The sequence below is a fragment of the Dendrobium catenatum genome, unplaced genomic scaffold, assembly GCF_001605985.2.
Source record: "Dendrobium catenatum unplaced genomic scaffold, ASM160598v2 fragScaff_scaffold_716, whole genome shotgun sequence".
NCBI classification, from domain to species: domain Eukaryota; kingdom Viridiplantae; phylum Streptophyta; class Magnoliopsida; order Asparagales; family Orchidaceae; genus Dendrobium; species Dendrobium catenatum.
In genome coordinates, this window is record NW_021319178.1 from 14,957,566 (window position 1) to 14,976,891 (window position 19,326).

The following is a 19,326-nucleotide window of genomic DNA, read 5'->3' on the forward strand; positions in this document are numbered from 1 at the left end:
TTATAACCCTAGCCGAAATAAACCCTAGCAGAGAAATGGATTTCATGGGAATATGGGATAACTTCAACTTCCAAAAATCTCAACACCATCGCAGAGAAATAGAGTCTTAGAGAATAAATCAATATATGATAAAATAAAGAACACAAAAGATCAAAACCTTCATGGCTTCATCTTCTAAACTATCAAAAAATACTAATAAAAATGAGAAACGAGATACAAACAGTGAAACAGATTAGGGAATGTGTGAAGCGTAAGCGTAGACGTCATCGTGCCGACGAGACTGAGAGGCGGAGACTGAGAGAATCAGAAACCCTAAACAGCCAGGAGACGGAACGAGAGAGTAGAGACGAGGTCACGAGAGTTACGAGATTAATATGACCCCGCTCGTCACTCGACTGACGCCCTAAGTTATAATTTTTATTTATTAAATCTATTAAAGCCGCGGGTCAATTCGGGTTACTATCGGGTTTCCGGGTTAACCTGGACCCGACTCGAATAACTAAATGGGTCGAAATTCCAGACCCTAACCCAACCCATTATTTAACCGAAAAGACCCGAACCTGAGAATTTCGAGTCGGTTTCGGATCGGGTTTTCGGGTCGGATCAAATTTTGACAGGTCAGGTCTAGACTTTTTCATTGAGATCTATTTGGAGAATGGCACTGTTAACATCAAGTTGTTATAGCAACCACCATTTAATAGTAGCATTGGAAAGAGGGAGAAGAACAATAACTAGTTTGGATAGTCAGTGTAAGATCATTGGAATAATGAACTTGATTATAAGCTATAATAACCTAAAATTAAAAAAAAATCTAAAAAATATAAAAATATGGGTTACAGCGTTGCGGCATTGTGCTGGAAAGCACTACGACACCAGGAAATGCTGTCGCTACATCACAGTCTCGTTCTATAGTAATTTTTGGATCGACATGCAACGTAGTGGTGTTGAAAAGTTGGGTGTTGCTGCACTGAACAGTGAATTAAATTTCAATGTATTTAATATAAATATTCCTCACCACCTCCATACCCCTCCCTCTTTCGATTTGCTTTCAGAGGAAGGAAAGAAAGGAGAAGTAAAAGAAATGGAAGAGAGGAGAGGGATGAGAGAGAGAAGGCCCTTTGGGGTTTCTTTGTCTGTTGCTCCTATTAAGAAAATTATGTAGATGTTGAGAGTGACCTCTACTCTACTTATAATTTCGATGGTTTTGAGCTTGATGTATATCTCTCTCTTATGAAAGTGATAATAATGTGATATATCACGTTGTAATGAACTTTCACCATGTAAGTTTTGTATGTACGTGATATATGTATCGTTATTCTGAATGTTTTAATTCATTTATATAAAGATTTTATAAGGTAAATTGGTAGTTATAATTTTTTGAAGTTAATGAGTAGTGTATAGATTTTTTTGTATTTCATAAATTATTATATTTCATACATTATATTGAATTGCATAGAAAAAATGATATGACTAATATATGATAAATATAACATTTGCATGTAAGCAAGGAAGTCTGGTTGTGAACACTATAATTAATACAGGTTGATTATTAGAATAACAATATCTTATACATGACGGTGGGCATATAACAAACTGAATAATCTAAAAAATATATTTAAAATGGAAAATATGAAGAAAAAAAATTATGAATTGGAGCACTATGACGTTGTGCTTTAGTGCGCATTGGCTCTGAAGGTGCAATGCTGGGCCTCTGAAATTTAATGCGACGAAACTTATGCTCTCTTTTCTACAACAATTCAGTATTAAGCATACAATGATGTAACACTAGGCACTAAATTATGGTTTTTAATACAAACTTTCTCCACTGAGTTGTTCCTGCCTCTCACTTTGGTTTGGCTTGCTGAGAAAGGAAGGGAAGGAAGAGAGCAGAGAGAGGAAGCTGAGATTTAACTATTGATTTATTTTACTATTTCTACAAAATTTCTTCGGATCATTATAGGTGATTTCTAACCTACTCTAATTTTTAAAGATTTTGATTTTTATATTTGATTTATCCTTGATACGACATCGCAAAATTATCTTGATCGGGCACGAATCTCGAGGCAAAAGCTAGTTGGAAACTTCAAAAATTAATTTCGGGAGCATATGAACTCCGATTTCAGCGAGCTTATAGTCAAACTGAGCGTCTCGGAAATACGAACCCAACGACACCAAGATCAACCCAATCCGAGCCCAAATGAGCCCGAATCAAGGGTTCAAAGCACTGTTGGAAGGTTCAAACCGCAATTTGAGTTACCAAACGGTCTCCGATTTTGACGAGCTTATACTCAAATCTAACGGCTCAACAAGACAAATCCAACGAACCAAAGATCATTGAATTCCGACATCATTAAGGGCTTCAAATGTCCAACGAACGGTGCATGATCAAAGGATTCGATATCGGTCGTCCATTCAAACCACTCCCAATTCCCCCTTGATCTCACGCCTATTTACGGGCTATGCCACTCCAGAAAAACTATAAATAGAGCCGTCATTCTACACCAAGGGGACTCAAGTGAAGAGAGAGAATAAGAAGAGAAGGAGAAGGAGAAAGGGGAAAAGGAGATTCCTCACCTCCTCGACCACCGCCGCCGGAGCTCTTCCTGCCGCCTGAAGACGCCGGAACTCTGCCGGATTTTCAGGAAATGCCAGGAATTCGTAGAATTTTGTAAATTTCGTGGAAGAAACAAATTGTACTTGGATTGTCCCAACTTGTGGGACGAAATCAGCCATTTGTAATCTACGAAAACACTAGTGGAAATTTGCAACTGGGCGAGGCCCCGTGGTTTTTTCCCTTTTTGGGTTTTCCACGTAAAAACTCTTGGTGTTCACTTCTCTTTTCTGTTTGTGTGTTAAACTTACGTGCAACGCTTAGACGCAAATTTACAAACTATACCGCCGCGTATTTTCTAACACGCAACAATCCTAAATTATTTTCATTTTATATTTTTGATTTTAGGTAGTTGTTACCATATAACTTTTTATATGTGGTCGTACTATTCATTTTGAACAGTTTGACTACATTATTTATATTTTCAACAAATGGATTGGTATTTATTTTCATTGGTACAACTTGAGTAAGAATTGTGATTTTGGCATTTTGATATGATTATAATGTTAATACAAGCATTGTGAATGAATATGAGCATGTGAATGAGTGATAATTAGTTATTATTATCTTTACAATATTATGTGTGTAAAAATAAGAAAGGACAGTTTATTACTGAGATTGGTTGGAGGCTATTTTTTGCTCATATAAGATTGTTGGCCAATGCACATTCCTTTAAATAATGTGATATGCGGTGATAACATCTACTAATTCACATGATTACTAATTACGAGTTATAAGGAGAATTACTATACCTAGGGGTAAAAGTGATGACTTTGATTGCTGAAAATCACTGGGATTCCGAACTAAGAATACTTCCTTAAAAAATATCACCCAAGCCAAAATTGTTTACCTATTTAATATGACTATTTGGATACGTATATAAGGCACTTATTTATTGTTAATGAGTCATTAATGTTACTGATTTACTATTATTGAGCACTCCTATACGATTCTTTGATAGTACTAAATTGTCAGAAAATTTTGATGACTTTTATAGATACTTCTGTTTTACTGATTTATATGATTGTCTTATTGTTTGGATAATACTACTATGACATTTAGTTTAAAAATGATAGTTTACAACATTACCATTTTCACATCCATATTGGATTGTCTTACTGGCTTTACTATTACAACATGTGTTTTACAATTTTTACACAAATTTATGATTATATTGATTGATACTAGTATGAACTGAATGATTTCATGAATACTTTTTTCGTGCTTTGAGTTTAATAGTAAGGGTATATACCTAATATATATGTTTTGATGATTTCAGGTTAGAGAAAGAGATTTGAGAGTGTGAGGTTGATCATATGCAAAATTATTCAGGCTATCATTTTATCTTTTAGTTGTTGTTTTGAGCTCAAGATTGGGTAGATAGTTTGTTGTATTTGTATTACTCCTAGCTAATATTTATGACCTTTGTGTAGTGAACACATGTATTTTAATATTTTGATCATTAGATTTATTTATGTTAGTATTTTATTATTAAAATAAATTAGATAGTTATGGTTATGATTATTAAAAGTTAAAAGATAAAATTCGTTACAAATTAGATTATGGGGTGTGACAGGACTGAGTGCTTTCCTTAAAATAAAACGTTTGTAGTGTAATCATAGATGCTAGTATGTAACTGATTAATCGATTATGTTGACGGGTAAAGAGTGACGACTTTTCATTGATTTATTGAGTCACTTGTTAAAATACATTATTAATAGAAATAATTGAGAAATGTGATTAATTGATAATGACGGATTGATTGATATATATGGATGATAGATAGAATGATGAAAAACACCACTTTAAAACTAGATGGCATGTCTTGTTGAATTTAACAATAATATTCATACATAATATCATACAAAATTGCATATATGATATGGTAGATATGACAAATGACGAGATAATAGATCAGATAGAGGATATATATCATGATGATAGATAAGATAAATTAATGACAGATGTAATTGATGTTTGATGACTGCTAAGACTGATAATTGATAAGATTGATGATTAATAAAATTATTGATACATGAGATACAATACATAGTGATTGATTGATCGAGGATAGGATTGATTGATTGACATGTGCTAGACTAATATGGTGCTAATATGAATATATGATGTATGATAAGGATATGACTGATATACATATGATAAAAATGTACATGATTTATATGATATACATGATATTATTTCTATTGACTACTATATTTTTGTACAATTATGTTTACTTTTTGTTTTATGCATTTCCTTTAGCAATATGTATTGGTTACTTGCTGTGATATTTGTTTATTATGTGATTTTTATTTGCTTTCAGGTAAGGATAAGAATTTTATGGATTGAGATTATTCTAGGTTGTAGACTAGAGTTTCTTATAGTATATGTCAGTCTTTTGTAGTGATGATATATTATTTATAATGATGGACTATTGTTGGTTGCATATCATGGCAATTGCATATGTAATTTTGGACTCTATATCAATGTAAAAATATTAAATGAATAAAAATATAATTATATTTTTCGTTGTTTAAAGTAGTAAGAAAACTGTCCCAAATAAAATCTTACTCATAATACATTTTTAATTATTATATTATTTTAATATACATATAATATATAAATTAGGGGTATCAAAATGAGTTTTCAGGTCAGATTTAGATCCAACTCGAAATTCACCCGCTCTTAATACACCCAACTTGAATCCTACTAGTTTACTTAAACGGGTTAAATCTCAGACATAAAAACCGACCCGCCACCAACTCGACATAACCCAACTCACTTCCCATAAGAAAATATGTGAACTTCACCTCTATCAATGATGACTAGTCACGGGAGCTAGCACGTTGTGACGATAAACATCTCTTTCTGTCATTTCGAATGCTTCTTCAACCAAATCCTATAAATCCATTAGACGGAAGTGATCGGAAGTCATGTTCCTCTTGTCTCAGAAGTCACAACATCTTGACAACTAACCATTGACCTTCTTCGCCTCCTTCGACTGTTCTTCGCCAATTTACCTCCTTCAGTCAATGACGACGCACGACAGGAGCTTGCTCGTTGCCATGATCCATTTCACACACTTCTTTGGCCATATCATGTAAATAGGCTCGACAATAGTCAAAATCGGGGTCCGAGTCAGATTGATAGGTTGGATCAATTTTTAACACCCTATAAATATTTAATTAAATCTATATTTTATTTATCTTAAATAAATATTAATAATTTCGTGCGTGTAACACTATAATTAAATTTATTTATAATAGTAATAATAAAAATAATAATATAAATCATGCGCAGTCACGTGTCCTTTCAGCTTTCCTGCCACCTGTCCTTCGTTCGCGATCTTTCTCGAACCTTCGCCACTCTTCTCGTCTCCTTCCCCGCTTCGCGAGTATTCTCCCTTCTTCCTCTATCTCTCCGTTCTTCACCTCCTATCCTTTCTCTCTTAAAACTGACCATCTCGATTTCTCAATTAGAAAACACGGAGTCCAAGCGAAGAAGAAGCGAAGCACAAGAACCAGAGGAATCGAAGAAGAAGAAGGGCACCAGAACCGAAGCCGGCAGCAGTAGCAGCAGCTCCGGAATGGGAATAGACTATTACAAGATACTTCAAGTCGATCGAAACGCAAAAGATGATGACTTGAAGAAAGCGTACCGCAAGCTCGCCATGAAATGGCATCCCGACAAAAACCCTAACAATAAGAAGGAAGCCGAGGCGAAATTCAAGCAAATTTCTGAGGCCTATGAGGTATTCCGATCTCTTTACTCGTAAATTACATCTTGAAGTTCGCCGAAGTGTTTTTATTTTAATATTTTGATCGATTTTGCTTTAGGTCTTGAGCGATCCCCAAAAGCGTGCTGTGTATGATCAGTATGGGGAGGAAGGGCTTAAAGGCGGTGTTCCTCCGCCGGCGGGAGGTGGCGCCGGACCCGGTGGCGCGACTTTCTTCACCAGCGGCGATGGGCCTACCGTGTTTAGGTTTAATCCGAGGAACGCTGATGATATCTTCTCTGAGTTCTTTGGATTCTCGAGCCCTTTTGGGGGCATGGCTGGGGGAAATGGGATGAGAGGGGGCACTAGATTTTCGAATTCGATGTTTGGAGATGATCTTTTCGGATCGGCGTTCGGCGGTATGAGAGAGAGTCCGATGGAATCGCAGCGGCAGCAGAAAGCGCCGCCGATTGAGAACAAGTTGCCTTGCACCCTTGAGGATTTGTATAAGGGGACCACAAAAAAGATGAAGATTTCCAGGGAGATCGCTGATATCAGCGGGTAAGTTTTTCTTTTCCCTGATGATTCAATTCCCGATTCTACAAAAAAAAGTTGTTTTTATCATTCGATGTGATAACTAATTAGATTTAACACTGGATTTTATATTATTTATTCTGAAACTTGCCACATGAAGGCCATGGCAGACAGATTAGTTGCTTAGTGTCTATACATATTAGACTTCAGAAAATTCATAAAGCAATAAATATTTAACAATGAAAAGTTGCTTTGCCAATCTTTCTACCTTTCTTTTGTTGCGATCATGGTTAAATGCTACTGTTTTATCCAGTTTGTTATTATTTATTTTATTTTAGAATCTTGATTACTAAGAACTATCTCCAATCAAACTCCATACCATCTTATAGATGCTTTCAGCCGTTCGCTACATTCGAACTTCAAATCTCGTACCAAAATTCAGTAGGTGAACATGAAAGAGGAGAGATATTGTTACCTTCACACGAAGCGCACTAAAGAAGGAAGAAATACAGTTCTATTGGAAGATGAATTACCACTTTTTAAAATTTAATTACATTTTAGAGTGAAATTTAGTTTAATGATATTAATCGATCAAATTAGTTGGTATTCACCATTGCTATTTCTTAATCACCAATCTGCAGTTTTTCAAGTAAAATGATACATTTTTAAAGTGAAATGAAACAAAAATTTAATTTTTATGAAGTTTAGAATGGAAATGTTACTTCTGTAGGTTAAGACTTAGATATCATGAGTTCCTAATCCATCTTTTCCCTCTTTCATTCTGAATAACTCATCATGGACATGATTATTTCACCTAACTTGACATTTTTATTTTTCCAATGCAACCAGGAAAACCATGACAGTGGAGGAAATCCTAACGATCGACATAAAACCTGGATGGAAGAAAGGAACCAAGATTACATTCCCTGAGAAAGGCAACGAGCAGCCCAACGTCGTTCCGGCCGACATCGTCTTCATTGTTGACGAAAAGCCTCATGATTCCTTCAAAAGGGATGGAAATGATCTCATTTTCACACAGAAGATCTCCCTAGCTGAAGCTCTTACAGGCTACACAGTTCATCTCAAAACTTTGGATGGAAGAACACTCACCATACCCATAAACTCCATTATTCATCCTGGATATGAAGAGGTGGTGCCAAGGGAAGGCATGCCAATACCAAAAGATCCTTCCAAGAAAGGAAATTTGAGGATAAAGTTTGATATTAAGTTTCCAGCAAGGTTAACTACAGAGCAGAAGGCAGGGATTAAGAAGCTGTTGCCTCCATGAAAGAATGATCCAGCTGAAGCTCAGAGGACTGTAAGTTTTTCTGCATTTTATGAATGTAGTGAGCATAGTAAAGACAATTATTATGAGAGACTGAGAGTTGGTTTGTAAGTTTCGTTCTGGAGAGCTGAATTCAAGTAATGTAGAGTAAAATATTTTTTCTTGCTTGATTCAAGTGCTCATGACATTGGTTGGGTGTGGGGATTTCTATACAGATCATCATATTTATAAATAAACCTCCATTCTTAACATGAGTAGAGGTGATGCTTAAAGGCTTGAAGCTAAACTTAAGAGTTAAGTTAGTAAGAGCTCTGCTTGATGATCAATGCTAATGGCTACCTCTAACAATTGTGGATGCCCTACTATGATCTACTTGTCACTAGTGTCCAATGATAATCTTCTTATGATCTTTGTTTAACTATTGTTATGTGATTTTATTCTCTTGTCCATTATCATATGGTCATCATTTCTCAACTACAATTTCAGGTTTGACTTTATTGCTAATAATATTGATGCACGATATTGCCTTGAAAACTAATGCATACTATTAGTGTTATGACCTGACCTGATATCACATAGGTCATGATGTGCCCGATCATGACAAACACTAGAAACTGATCCCAATATTTGACTGGAGAAGTGCTGAAAAAATAAAACTTTCGATTTATATAACATAGCTTTTATGGAATACAGTATAAAAAGAAAGACAAAATCTCATAAATAAATTTTCTAAATATCATCTAAAAATATATAAAAATATATGTATAATCTGATGTTTATATACAATAGCATTGGTCCATCCAAAGTGCAACAAAAAATAAAAGCTAAGACTACAAAAATGAAACTCTCCAAAAAGGTGTCCTATATGGCTACATAACATATGAGAGCCTAATATCATCAATACTTTACTCGCTCCATGAGGATGTTTGGTTGGAGTACTTTAGGCTCCCAAGTATTCCAAAAGAATGAGTTTTAACAATTTTGGTGTTTAGTTGGATGAAAAAAGAATTTGAACCAAAATAAATTAAGTGCAAATCATTTTATTTCATTTTTGAGGTAAAACAAATTTGCGATAAAGCTTTACACCTACAAAAATTTGCTTGACAATCCACCCACCTTATAGTCGGTGGCCACCTCCTCCACCCGCTAGTAGTTATTGCCGACCGACACCCTCCGACCACCATTGATGTCGCCACCCTCAGCCGTCGCTGCCATCACCCACTGTTGGCGGCCATTGCCAATTGCCACCCTCAGGTCACCATCGTTATTGTCATCCTCAATAATCGCTGCTATCACCTGCTGTTGATCGTAATTTTTAAGCTTTACATTTCATTTATTTTTTTAAGCCAAATAAAAAATTAATTAGGTGAAATTATTTTATACTCATCAAAATAAGATCAAGATAATTCTTTACATTGCATTCGTTTTTTAATTTTAATTTTTTTCCCCCGTTTTATTCTAATAATTAAAAAAAAAAGATGCTGTTTTTAAAATTTGTCCGTCGATTTTCACTCTATCCCCCACCCCGTTTCACGCCTATGGTCTCCTCCAAAGCTCCGGCAATCAAGTGGACGGCGCCGCCGGCACCTTCCCACGTCCTCCAGTTAATCCGCTCCGAGCGTGACATACAGAAAGCTCTGCTCATCTTCGAATCCGCCTCCAACGAGTATTCCTCCGGCTACCGCCATGACCATTCAACCTTTGCACTTATGGCCACCCGCCTCGCCGCCTCGGGCCTTCACCGTCCCGCTGAATCCCTCCTATCCCGTGCCTTCTCCGAGCTAGGTGACCCTCCTGCGGAACCCTCCTTCCTCCCCCTCATCCGCGCTTACTCCCGCGCCCACCTCCCTCTCGACGCCCTTCGTCTCTTCCGTCGCATGACCTCCGACTTCCTCCTTCGCCCTTCCCACCGCTCCTACAACGCCGTCCTCGCCGCTCTCGTTGCAAACAACCATCTTTCCCTTGCCAAAACCCTCTTCAACGAGATGAAGGTGAGCGGTGTCCCCTTCACTGTTTCGTCTTTCAATATCCTCATCAAGGCCCTTTGCTCCTCCGGCGTCATTGAGGCCGCATTCCGCATATTCCATCAAATGCCAGACCGAGGATGCCCGCCGGACGCCTGCACTTACAGCACTTTAATCGACGGGCTTTGCCAGCATGGAAGAGTTGATGATGCATGTAAGCTGTTTGATGAAATGCCGCAACATGGGCTTTCACCCACGGTAATCACTTTTACTTCTTTGATGCATGGTTTGTGCAGGTCTGGCCAGTTCGAACATGCTCTCAAGGTGTTTGATGAGATGTGTAAGAAAGGGGTTAAGCCCAATGTGGTCACCTATAGCTCATTAATTGATGGACTCTGTAAAGGTGGCCGAGCAATGGAGGCAATGGAGTTGTTAGAGCAGATGAGGAAACAGGGATGCTTGCCAAATGTTGTCACCTATACTGCTCTTATCAATGGTTTATGCGGCGAAGAAAAACTCCGAGAAGCATTAGAGGTTTTCGATAAGATGAGGCTCCATGGGAGAAAGCCAGATGCTGGACTGTTTGGGAAGATTATCAAAAGGTTCTGTGCATCTAACAGATATCAGGAAGCTGCAAACTATTTGGATGAGATGGTTCTTAGTGGAATTGTGCCAAACAGATTAACTTGGTGCCTTCATGTTAGGATTCACAATATGGTGATAAGAGGGCTTTGTAGCTCAGGGGAGATAATTCGAGCTTTTCAGGTTTACCTTTCGTCGAGGAATCGGGGAATTTCAGTTGAGCCTGAGACATATAGTCTTCTTCTGGAGTTGTCCTGCAAGAAAGGGGATGTTCAGAAGGCTTCAAGCATTGTTGATGAGATGATGATTGATGGGTGCATTCCTGATCATACTTCATGGTGTTCAATTCTGGATGTATTATGGGCTTCGAGAAAGGTTAGGGAAGAAGCTGAGTTGATGTGGGATAAACTGGTCTGTGGAGTTGGAGATCATGGAGCCTCTGAAGGTAATCAAAATTATGGTTATGCTTAGTTTGGCATACAAAAAAAGTTGTGTTAGCATATCCTGATATAATTTTGATTAGGATAGACGATGAAATTATTTTATTTGAGTTGAGATTAATGATATATATACCAATCAGTAAAATTTGGTTTCATTCATTAATATTTGTGTTTTTATATGCATATCATTTAATTCTTATGTATTTACATATCTAATACCTAAATCTTTATATTGGTTTACATAATACCCTGGTTTCTAAATCATATCAAAATATATGTATGAAAAGATATAATTCAATTTAGATAAGTTAATATTAGTGGTATTTTTTATTTGATTTAGAATTTAGAGTGCTACTTAAGTAAATATTGTTGGGGATGAGTGGTAAACACCACATTGTCGAAACAAGCAAGAAAGAAAAAGCTGCGGAAAATAAAGAACACCAGGATTTAACAGGAAAAAATCCAAAATAAGGAAAAAAACCAAAGAGTCATACCACACCAAAAAATTCATTATGAAAATTGGGAGAAATAAGTACATATCCCTCTTCTCTCTCACTCTCTTCTTGCTTCTCTTCTCACATGTACCATTTTCAATGTCTACACTCATAAAATACAAGAGAAAATCAAGTAAATAACACCAAAGGATGCAACCCTTCAGAAAAAACGAGAAAGAAAACCGTCCAGTCAGTCTCGCAGCTCCAATTTGGGGTCCTGCGGCGCTCATGCCTCTGTCTGACAATGCTAAGGCACTCAAACTCGCAGCGTTACGACACCGAACTTGTAGTGCTACTGCGCCGAATTCATAGCACTGTGACGCTCTTCTCTTTGTCGATCAGCGCTTGGGTGCTAAAGAACACAACGCCTGAGCACTCAGGTACACAACACTGGAGCGTTGAACTGGAAAAAAAATTCCAGTGCAAAGCATCCGTACCCAAGCAAGGGTTAAACTCGCCGCCCCCCGACAAGTACGACAAACTTGAGGTCTTAGACAAATAAATAACTCCCGACAAGCACGACAAACTTGAGGTCTGAGATAACAGAATAACCTGATTGATTAATACAATCAGATTGCATACATACTAAATATAAAGATTTAGGTGTTATATACGTAATTATATATGAATTATGTGGCATGTATGTAAATCTCTCTATTTATTTTGGCTCAGATATTGTACATAATGGAAACTTTGAAGTTCTTAATATGATCACTTCGATTTGAAACTCTATGTGAAACCATATGAAAGATGCTTAGTTGGTATTTGGAGGATTTTGAGCAAGTAAAAATAAATAAATAACAAGCTGAACATTATAGAAACATTCTACGTATTTGCTATATATAGTTTCGAGCCAATATCAAGCTGACTATGGTCAAACTATGTATGCACATATATTATTTTGGGCTAACGAGCTAAATATGACCGAATTAAGTTTTGTTTGTGTTTGCCTTCTAAAACGAGCTACAAATAACTTGTCCTTTTTTGACAACCCTATTCATGGAGAGTTGTGAACACATCCTCATGTTAATTTTCCCCTGAAATAAGTTTTTGGAAATTTTCTTATCGTTTAGTAATACTTGTAAATTTCTTTAACAGGAGAATATTTGTGGTTTCTTGACCAACTAATGTATATCCTTCATCTCGCCATATTATTGCTTGTTATAAAATCTCTTCATTTTCAGTTAGATGAACAGTAACTTGGCTTACTATAGGGGTGTCAATATTTAATCCAGCCCGGATCCGACCCAAAAAATTTTGGGTTTGAGTCAACCCGTTTGTCATACGGGTCTGAGTTCGGGTTTGAGATCCAGACCTATTTATAAAATCGGGTCTAGTTCGAGTTGAACCGGAAACCCGCGTGCAATTCGAATTGACTCGGAAACGCAATTGTCATTTCCCCTTCAGACCTTCACATGGTTGTTTAGTCCTCGGCGGTCTCGGCATGGTGGTTGTCGCGCCTCAGCAAGGGATTGCTTCGGTATGATGGTGTAGATGGGAGCGGAGAGGGAGTAGCCGGAGAGCATGGATCAGCGATGCCGTCGCCGATAAGGGATTGTTTCCGGCGATTTTCACGGAGAGGCGATCCAAAGATTGGCTACATGGACGAGGATGGTGCCTAGCGGGTTGGCGGAGTTCCAGGAGAAGCTCATGGGCCACCCTTGGGATATGTGTTTTGATCTAGCTTAGTCTCTTGAGTAGTTTAGCCAAAGCGAAATAACTACTTAATTGTTTTGTATTGTTGTTTTAATCACTTTAACGAGAATCTAAAGTTGCTCTTGAAATCCTTTTGTGCAAATCTCCACTTACACATATAGTTCTACATCACGATGAAATTATTTTATTTGTGTTACTCATTAATATTTGTGTATTTACATGCATATCATTGAATTCTGATATATTTACATAGCTAATACCTAAATCTTTATATTGGCTCACATATTACCGTAGTTTCTAAATCATATCAAAATATATGTATGAAAAGATATATTTCAATTTAGATAAGTTAATATTATTGGTATTTTTATGTGATTTAGAATTTAGAGTGCTACTTAAGTAAATATTGTTGGGGATGAGGAGGATTAAACATCACAATAAAGAAACAAGCAAGAAAGTAAAAGCGGGGGAAAATAAAGGACACTAGGATTTAACATGAAAAAACTCAAATATGGAAATTTTAACCACAAAGCCATACCACACCAAAAAATCCAATATGAAAATTGGGAAAAATAAGTACATATTTCTCTTCGCTCTCACTCTTGCCTTGCTTCTCTTCTTTCATGCATCGTTTTCAATATGTACACTCACAAAATACAAGATAAAGCCATGTAAATAACTCCGAGGGATGCAACCCTTCAGAACAAGAAATAAAACAGTACAAATAATCTCGCAACGCCAGTTTGGGACTCTGAGGCGGAGCTAATGCCTATGTCTGACGACGCTGAGGCACTCAAACTTGCAGCGCTACGACGCCGAACTCGTAGTGTTGCTGCGTCGAATCCAAAGCGCTGTGACGCTCTGCTTTTGTCGATCATCACTGGGGCACTCGGGAACATAGCGCCGAAGCTCTCTGGTACACAGCGCCGGGGCGTCGTAAGAAAAAAAAAGTTCAAGTGAAAAACACCCGAACCCAAGCAAGGGGTAAACTCCCTGCACCCTCGACAAGCACGACAAACTTGAGGTCTGAGACAACAGAATTACCTTATTGATCAACACAATTAGATTGTACACATAACAAATATAAAGATTTAGGTGTTATATACGTAACTATATATAAATTATGTGGCATGTATGTATGTAAATCTCTCTAATTTCTTTGGCTCGGATATTGTACGTACATAATGGAAACTTTTAAGTCCTTGATATGATCACTTCGACTTGAAACTCTATGTGAAAGTATATGAAAGATGCTTGCTATTTGGAGGATTTTGAGTAGAGCTGTCAATTTTTGACACGACCCGAAACACGACCCGAACCCGACCCGGAAAAATCCGGGTTCGGGTCAACCCAAACTCGAAACGGGTCAGGTTCGGGTTGAACAAATCAACCCGTTTTAAAAATCGGGTCTGGTTCGGGTTGACCCAGCAACCCGAAATTGACCCGAAAGTGACACGAAAACTCATATTTGACCTGAAAATCCGAGATTGACCCGTTTTTGACCCGATTTTGACCCGAAAATCGAATATTGACCCGATTTTGACCCGAAAATTAGCAATTTTAGGTCAACTTCGGGTCATTCGTGTCGGGTCGGGTTGACCCGGACCCAAATCGGGTCGGGTTCGGGTCCAGAAACCTGACCCGTTTTTAAAAACGGGTCGGGTTCGGGTTGACCCGAACAGTGCCGGGTCAGTTCCAGGTTCGACCCGAACCCGACCCGCTGACCCGAATTGACACCACTAATTTTGAACAAGTAAAAAAAAATAAATAAATAACAAGCGGAACATTATAGAATCATTCTACTTATTTGCTATAATATAGCTTCGAGCCAATATAAAGCTGACTATGGTGAAACTATTTATGTACATATATTATTTTGGGCTAACAATGAGCTAAATATGACCGAACTAAGTTTTGTTTGTGTTTTCCTTCTAAAACGAGCTACAAATAACATTGTCCTATTTTGACAACCCTATTTATGGAGATTTGTGAACGCATCCTCATGTTAATTTTCCCCTCAAATAAGTTTTTGGAAATTTTCTTATTGTTAGTATTGCTTGCAAATTTCTTTAACAGGAGAATATTTGCTGTTTCTGGACCAACTAATGTATGTCCTTCATCTTGCCAAAACCATTGCTTGCTATAAAAATTACTTCATTTACCGTAAGAGTAGATGAACAGTAACTTGGCTTATCATAGAGGTGTCAATATTTGGGGAAATTATTGGGTTTGGACACCAGACGACGTCTGGAGCCCAATGAAAATGCGCCACATCACTTGGTACTGAGCTCGGTACTTCACAGTACTGAGTTCAGTATTACTCGGTACTGTGAAGTACCGAATGATAAGCTGTGTTCAGTGTCCGAACCCAATAATCTCTCCAATATTTGATCCGACCCGGAAAATTTCGGGTTCAGATCAACCCATTTGTCATGCGGATTAGGTTCATGTTTGAGATTAAAACCCATTTATAAAATCGGGTTGGGTTCGGGACCCAAAAACCCGTGCACAACTCGAATTGACCCGGAAACGGGATTGCCCTTTCCCCTTCGGCCCTTCACATGGTTGGTTAATCCTCGACGGTCTCGACATGGTGGTTGTCGCAGCTTAGCGAGGGATTCTTCCGGTATGACGACGTAGATGGGAGCAGAGAGGGAGTAGCTGGAGAGCAGGATCAACGCTGTCGTCGTCGCCGACGAGGGATTGTTCCTGACGATTTTCACGGATAGGGGATCTGAAGATTGGCTACATGGACGAGGATGGTGCCTGCCGGGTTGGCGGAGCTCCAGGAGAAGCTCATGGGTCACCTTCGGCAGGCCGACGACAAAATGATCATGTGCATGTAGCCAATCTTGCAATTTTTGTCGCCATCCTCCATCGTCGTGACGGGGCCGAAGATCATGTCGTCATCCTCCACTGTTGAGACATCGATCGATCCCGTGCAATCTCAGGAAGAGGAGGGCTCTCGTGCTCACAGACAATCACGTCCGGTAAGGTTTGCAGGTCGAGCGAGTTAGCTTAGTAGCTTGCGTGAGTCAAGTTTGGGTCTGAATTTCCGACCCGTTTATACAAAACCGGGTCAGGTTCGGGTCAACCAGTTTGGACCTGGGCTAATTCCGGATTCGACCCAAATCTGACCCAAAAACTCATTTTGATACCCATAACTTACCATACGGTATTACTTCTCGTTTCTTTTGTTTAACATTCATAAACCTATTTATTAGTGAGATCTGATGGGATTTGCAGCATATTTAGGAAAGAAAAACTTATTTTATACAATTTTTGTCTGCTTTTAAAAATGTTCACTTCTCTCCATACCAATATGATTGCATTGCTCCCAAAAACCCATAGAAATGAGACTGCAAAAAACTGTACTGTTCATGACTGCATCTAAAGAGCCTATAATTAGAGCATTATCTAAAGAAAAGAGTTGGGAGATTTGGTGTTCTACAGCCTATATTTCTTAATAAAAATTGTATTGGGTTATGCTAAAACAAATCGCATAATGATGAGAATGAAAATCATTAGTTTTTTTGCTTTAAGATTGATGCAAAACAAATTCTTCATATGCATTGCTAATCTCAAAGTAAATTCAATAGTTTTAAGTTCATCTTTATATAATCTAGATCAGAATATTCTAACAATTTTCTCTTTATTCCACCATGTTAATCAATGAAGCAACTAACTTATGTTCATGTTTGTCATTATTCTAAATATTCATATCATTGCCATAAAGTAAAGAGATGGGTTTGAAACCATTTGATTTGCTTTGAGATTAGTGAAATTTATCATGTACCTTTGATGTGATGGATCTGAGGATATCCCTTTGGAGAAGCTCATAATTTCTATTATGTTCTCTTAAAAAAAAAAACATGAAAAAAAAATCTACATTTCTATGAAATTGATTTCCAATTAAAGGTAGAGAAGATGGAGAGAGAGAGAGAGAGAGAGAGAGAGAGAGAGAGAGAGAGAGAGAGAGAGAGAGAGAGCATGTGATTGAAAGGCTTACTCATTCTCTCACATTTTTTTCCTTTCACATATGAGCTATGCTTTACAAACATGCTAAAATTCAAATCCAAAAGAGAGAGAGGCAACCACCACCTCCTTGCTTGGATTTTGGTTTGAAAGGTTTTAACAACCTATTTATTTTGTATAATTTGACTTCTATTGTGGATGAAATCTTAAGCCACATATTGTTTGGTTGGACCAACTTGAATTTGAAGCGAGGAGGCCAACCACATAATGTTTGGATGATGGTGATGATGCTCGGCCATATCTTTTCCAAATATTAAAGCTTCGTTTGGGATGATTTTCTTATTGCTTCTTAAAGCAGATTTCTAGTATCAAAAAAATTAATTTTAATACTAAAAAACAGCTTTAAGAAGCAATAAGAAAGTCATCCCTAAGGAAACCTAAGTTTTTAAGAAACTTAAGAGATATCATAACAAAATAGTTGGACAAAAATCATGTAAAGGTTTGAATTTGAGTATGCTGCGGCGAAGTTCTTCCAATTGATTCATAGCACGAAAAAATTAGATCATGATCCATTTGTTTTCTCTTCTCGTCTGAATTAACATATTTATATTTAAGACCCAAAATATACATATATTTGAAATTAAATATTATGTATTAAATATATTTTTTCATCCTATAAAAAAATAAGTAAATGCTTGTCCTATTTGAATGGACAAGATTTGGCCTATTGGTTTAAGAGAATAATATTATTATGTATGAATTTTTTGAGGGTGGATTTAAGGGGAAGCATGAGAGGGCATATGGCCCCTCCCTTTTAAGATTTTTAATATATTTTTGCATATAATAGAGATGTATTAATAAGTTTATGCTATGAAATTTGAAGTTTCTAATAGTAAAAATTTAATTTACGCACATTATAAATATAAAATTAGTTTATATATGCCTTGCTAATGATTTTTTTTGGCTCCATTATTGTACTCATCTAATATTCTCTTTGCCTGCACTCGCGGTCCTGCAGACTCCTTCCGCGGTTCCGTCGTTGCTGCCGCTATGGAGCAACCCGCACTCGTGGACTGGCTCAAGGGCTTAGCTAGTGCTTCTTCATCCAAATCTATTAAATCCGGGTGGAGTCGGGTCAACCCGACAACCCGTACGGATCGGGTCCGGGTTGAAATGTTTAACCCATTTGCAAAAAAACGGGTCGAGTTCGAGTTGATCCGCTTCGATCCATGTCAACTCGTGTTCGACCCGAACCCAACCCATCAACACGAATTGACACCCCTATAACTACTACTAAGGTGAGTCTTCATGATATGATCCCATCATGGGAGAGAGTAGCTATGAATGCACGGGATAGGGCCAATAGCTGCACATTCCCTTCGGACTACAAGTTCCCCTCTAGGGAATTGTAAGATCATCTCCAGTCAAAAATCTCATTTTTCACTTCAAAATGCGTGAAATTAAAAAAATGTCGTAATTCATCTAATTGAACTCCAATTTTGCGAAGATAAAGTAGTTCTTTCTTCTTTTCGCGCGTTTCTTTGGTAAGTTTGATAGAGACAGAAAAATAATGGAGATGAACAGTGCAACGTCAATATTGGTGTCCCACTGTTCATCCGCAAGCAAATAGCGGAAGTTTTACCGTTCCGCTAGAGCTCTGCAACAACGCCATTCAAGCTTTTGGAGTTCGGTTGAAGATGCCCTAATTATCTCAGATGTCTCTCTTGACATCAAATACGTCAAATATATATGGATTATAGAGATATGCATGTACAAATATACAACATCATTTTAATATAATATGACACTAAAAATATGAGATATTTGCTACTTTATATGAGATGCAACATAAAATTTGGCATTGAAAATATTTACATTTTACATGTAACAGTAAAATATATCATAAGTATATATACATCATTAATATTTTATTTAAAAAATTAAATATTATATTAGATTAGATTAAGCCTTTAAGAATCTTTATAAATTACAATTACAATATTATTTCAAATGCCTTAATTAATAATGATATTTGAACCAATTGTAAATAAAAAAAATATAAAATTACAA

The 19,326-nt window shown here is 37.2% G+C and overlaps 2 protein-coding genes across 2 annotated transcripts; both read left to right on the forward strand.

The window, feature by feature from the left end:
- Positions 1-5,951: 5,951 nt before the first annotated feature.
- Positions 5,952-8,320, forward strand: LOC110101852 (dnaJ homolog subfamily B member 13). The gene is made up of 3 exons (XM_020829922.2): positions 5,952-6,362; positions 6,448-6,887; positions 7,710-8,320. Exons 1-3 carry the CDS (start codon positions 6,198-6,200, stop codon positions 8,146-8,148), a joined length of 1,044 nt encoding a protein of 347 aa, XP_020685581.1. The 5' UTR covers positions 5,952-6,197; the 3' UTR covers positions 8,149-8,320.
- A 1,321-nt stretch (positions 8,321-9,641) lies between these two features.
- LOC110101840 (pentatricopeptide repeat-containing protein At5g46100) lies at positions 9,642-11,304 on the forward strand. Its single transcript, XM_020829911.2, has one exon. The coding sequence runs from the start codon at positions 9,684-9,686 to the stop codon at positions 11,160-11,162; it is 1,479 nt and encodes a 492-aa protein (XP_020685570.1). The 5' UTR covers positions 9,642-9,683; the 3' UTR covers positions 11,163-11,304.
- Positions 11,305-19,326: the final 8,022 nt, after the last annotated feature.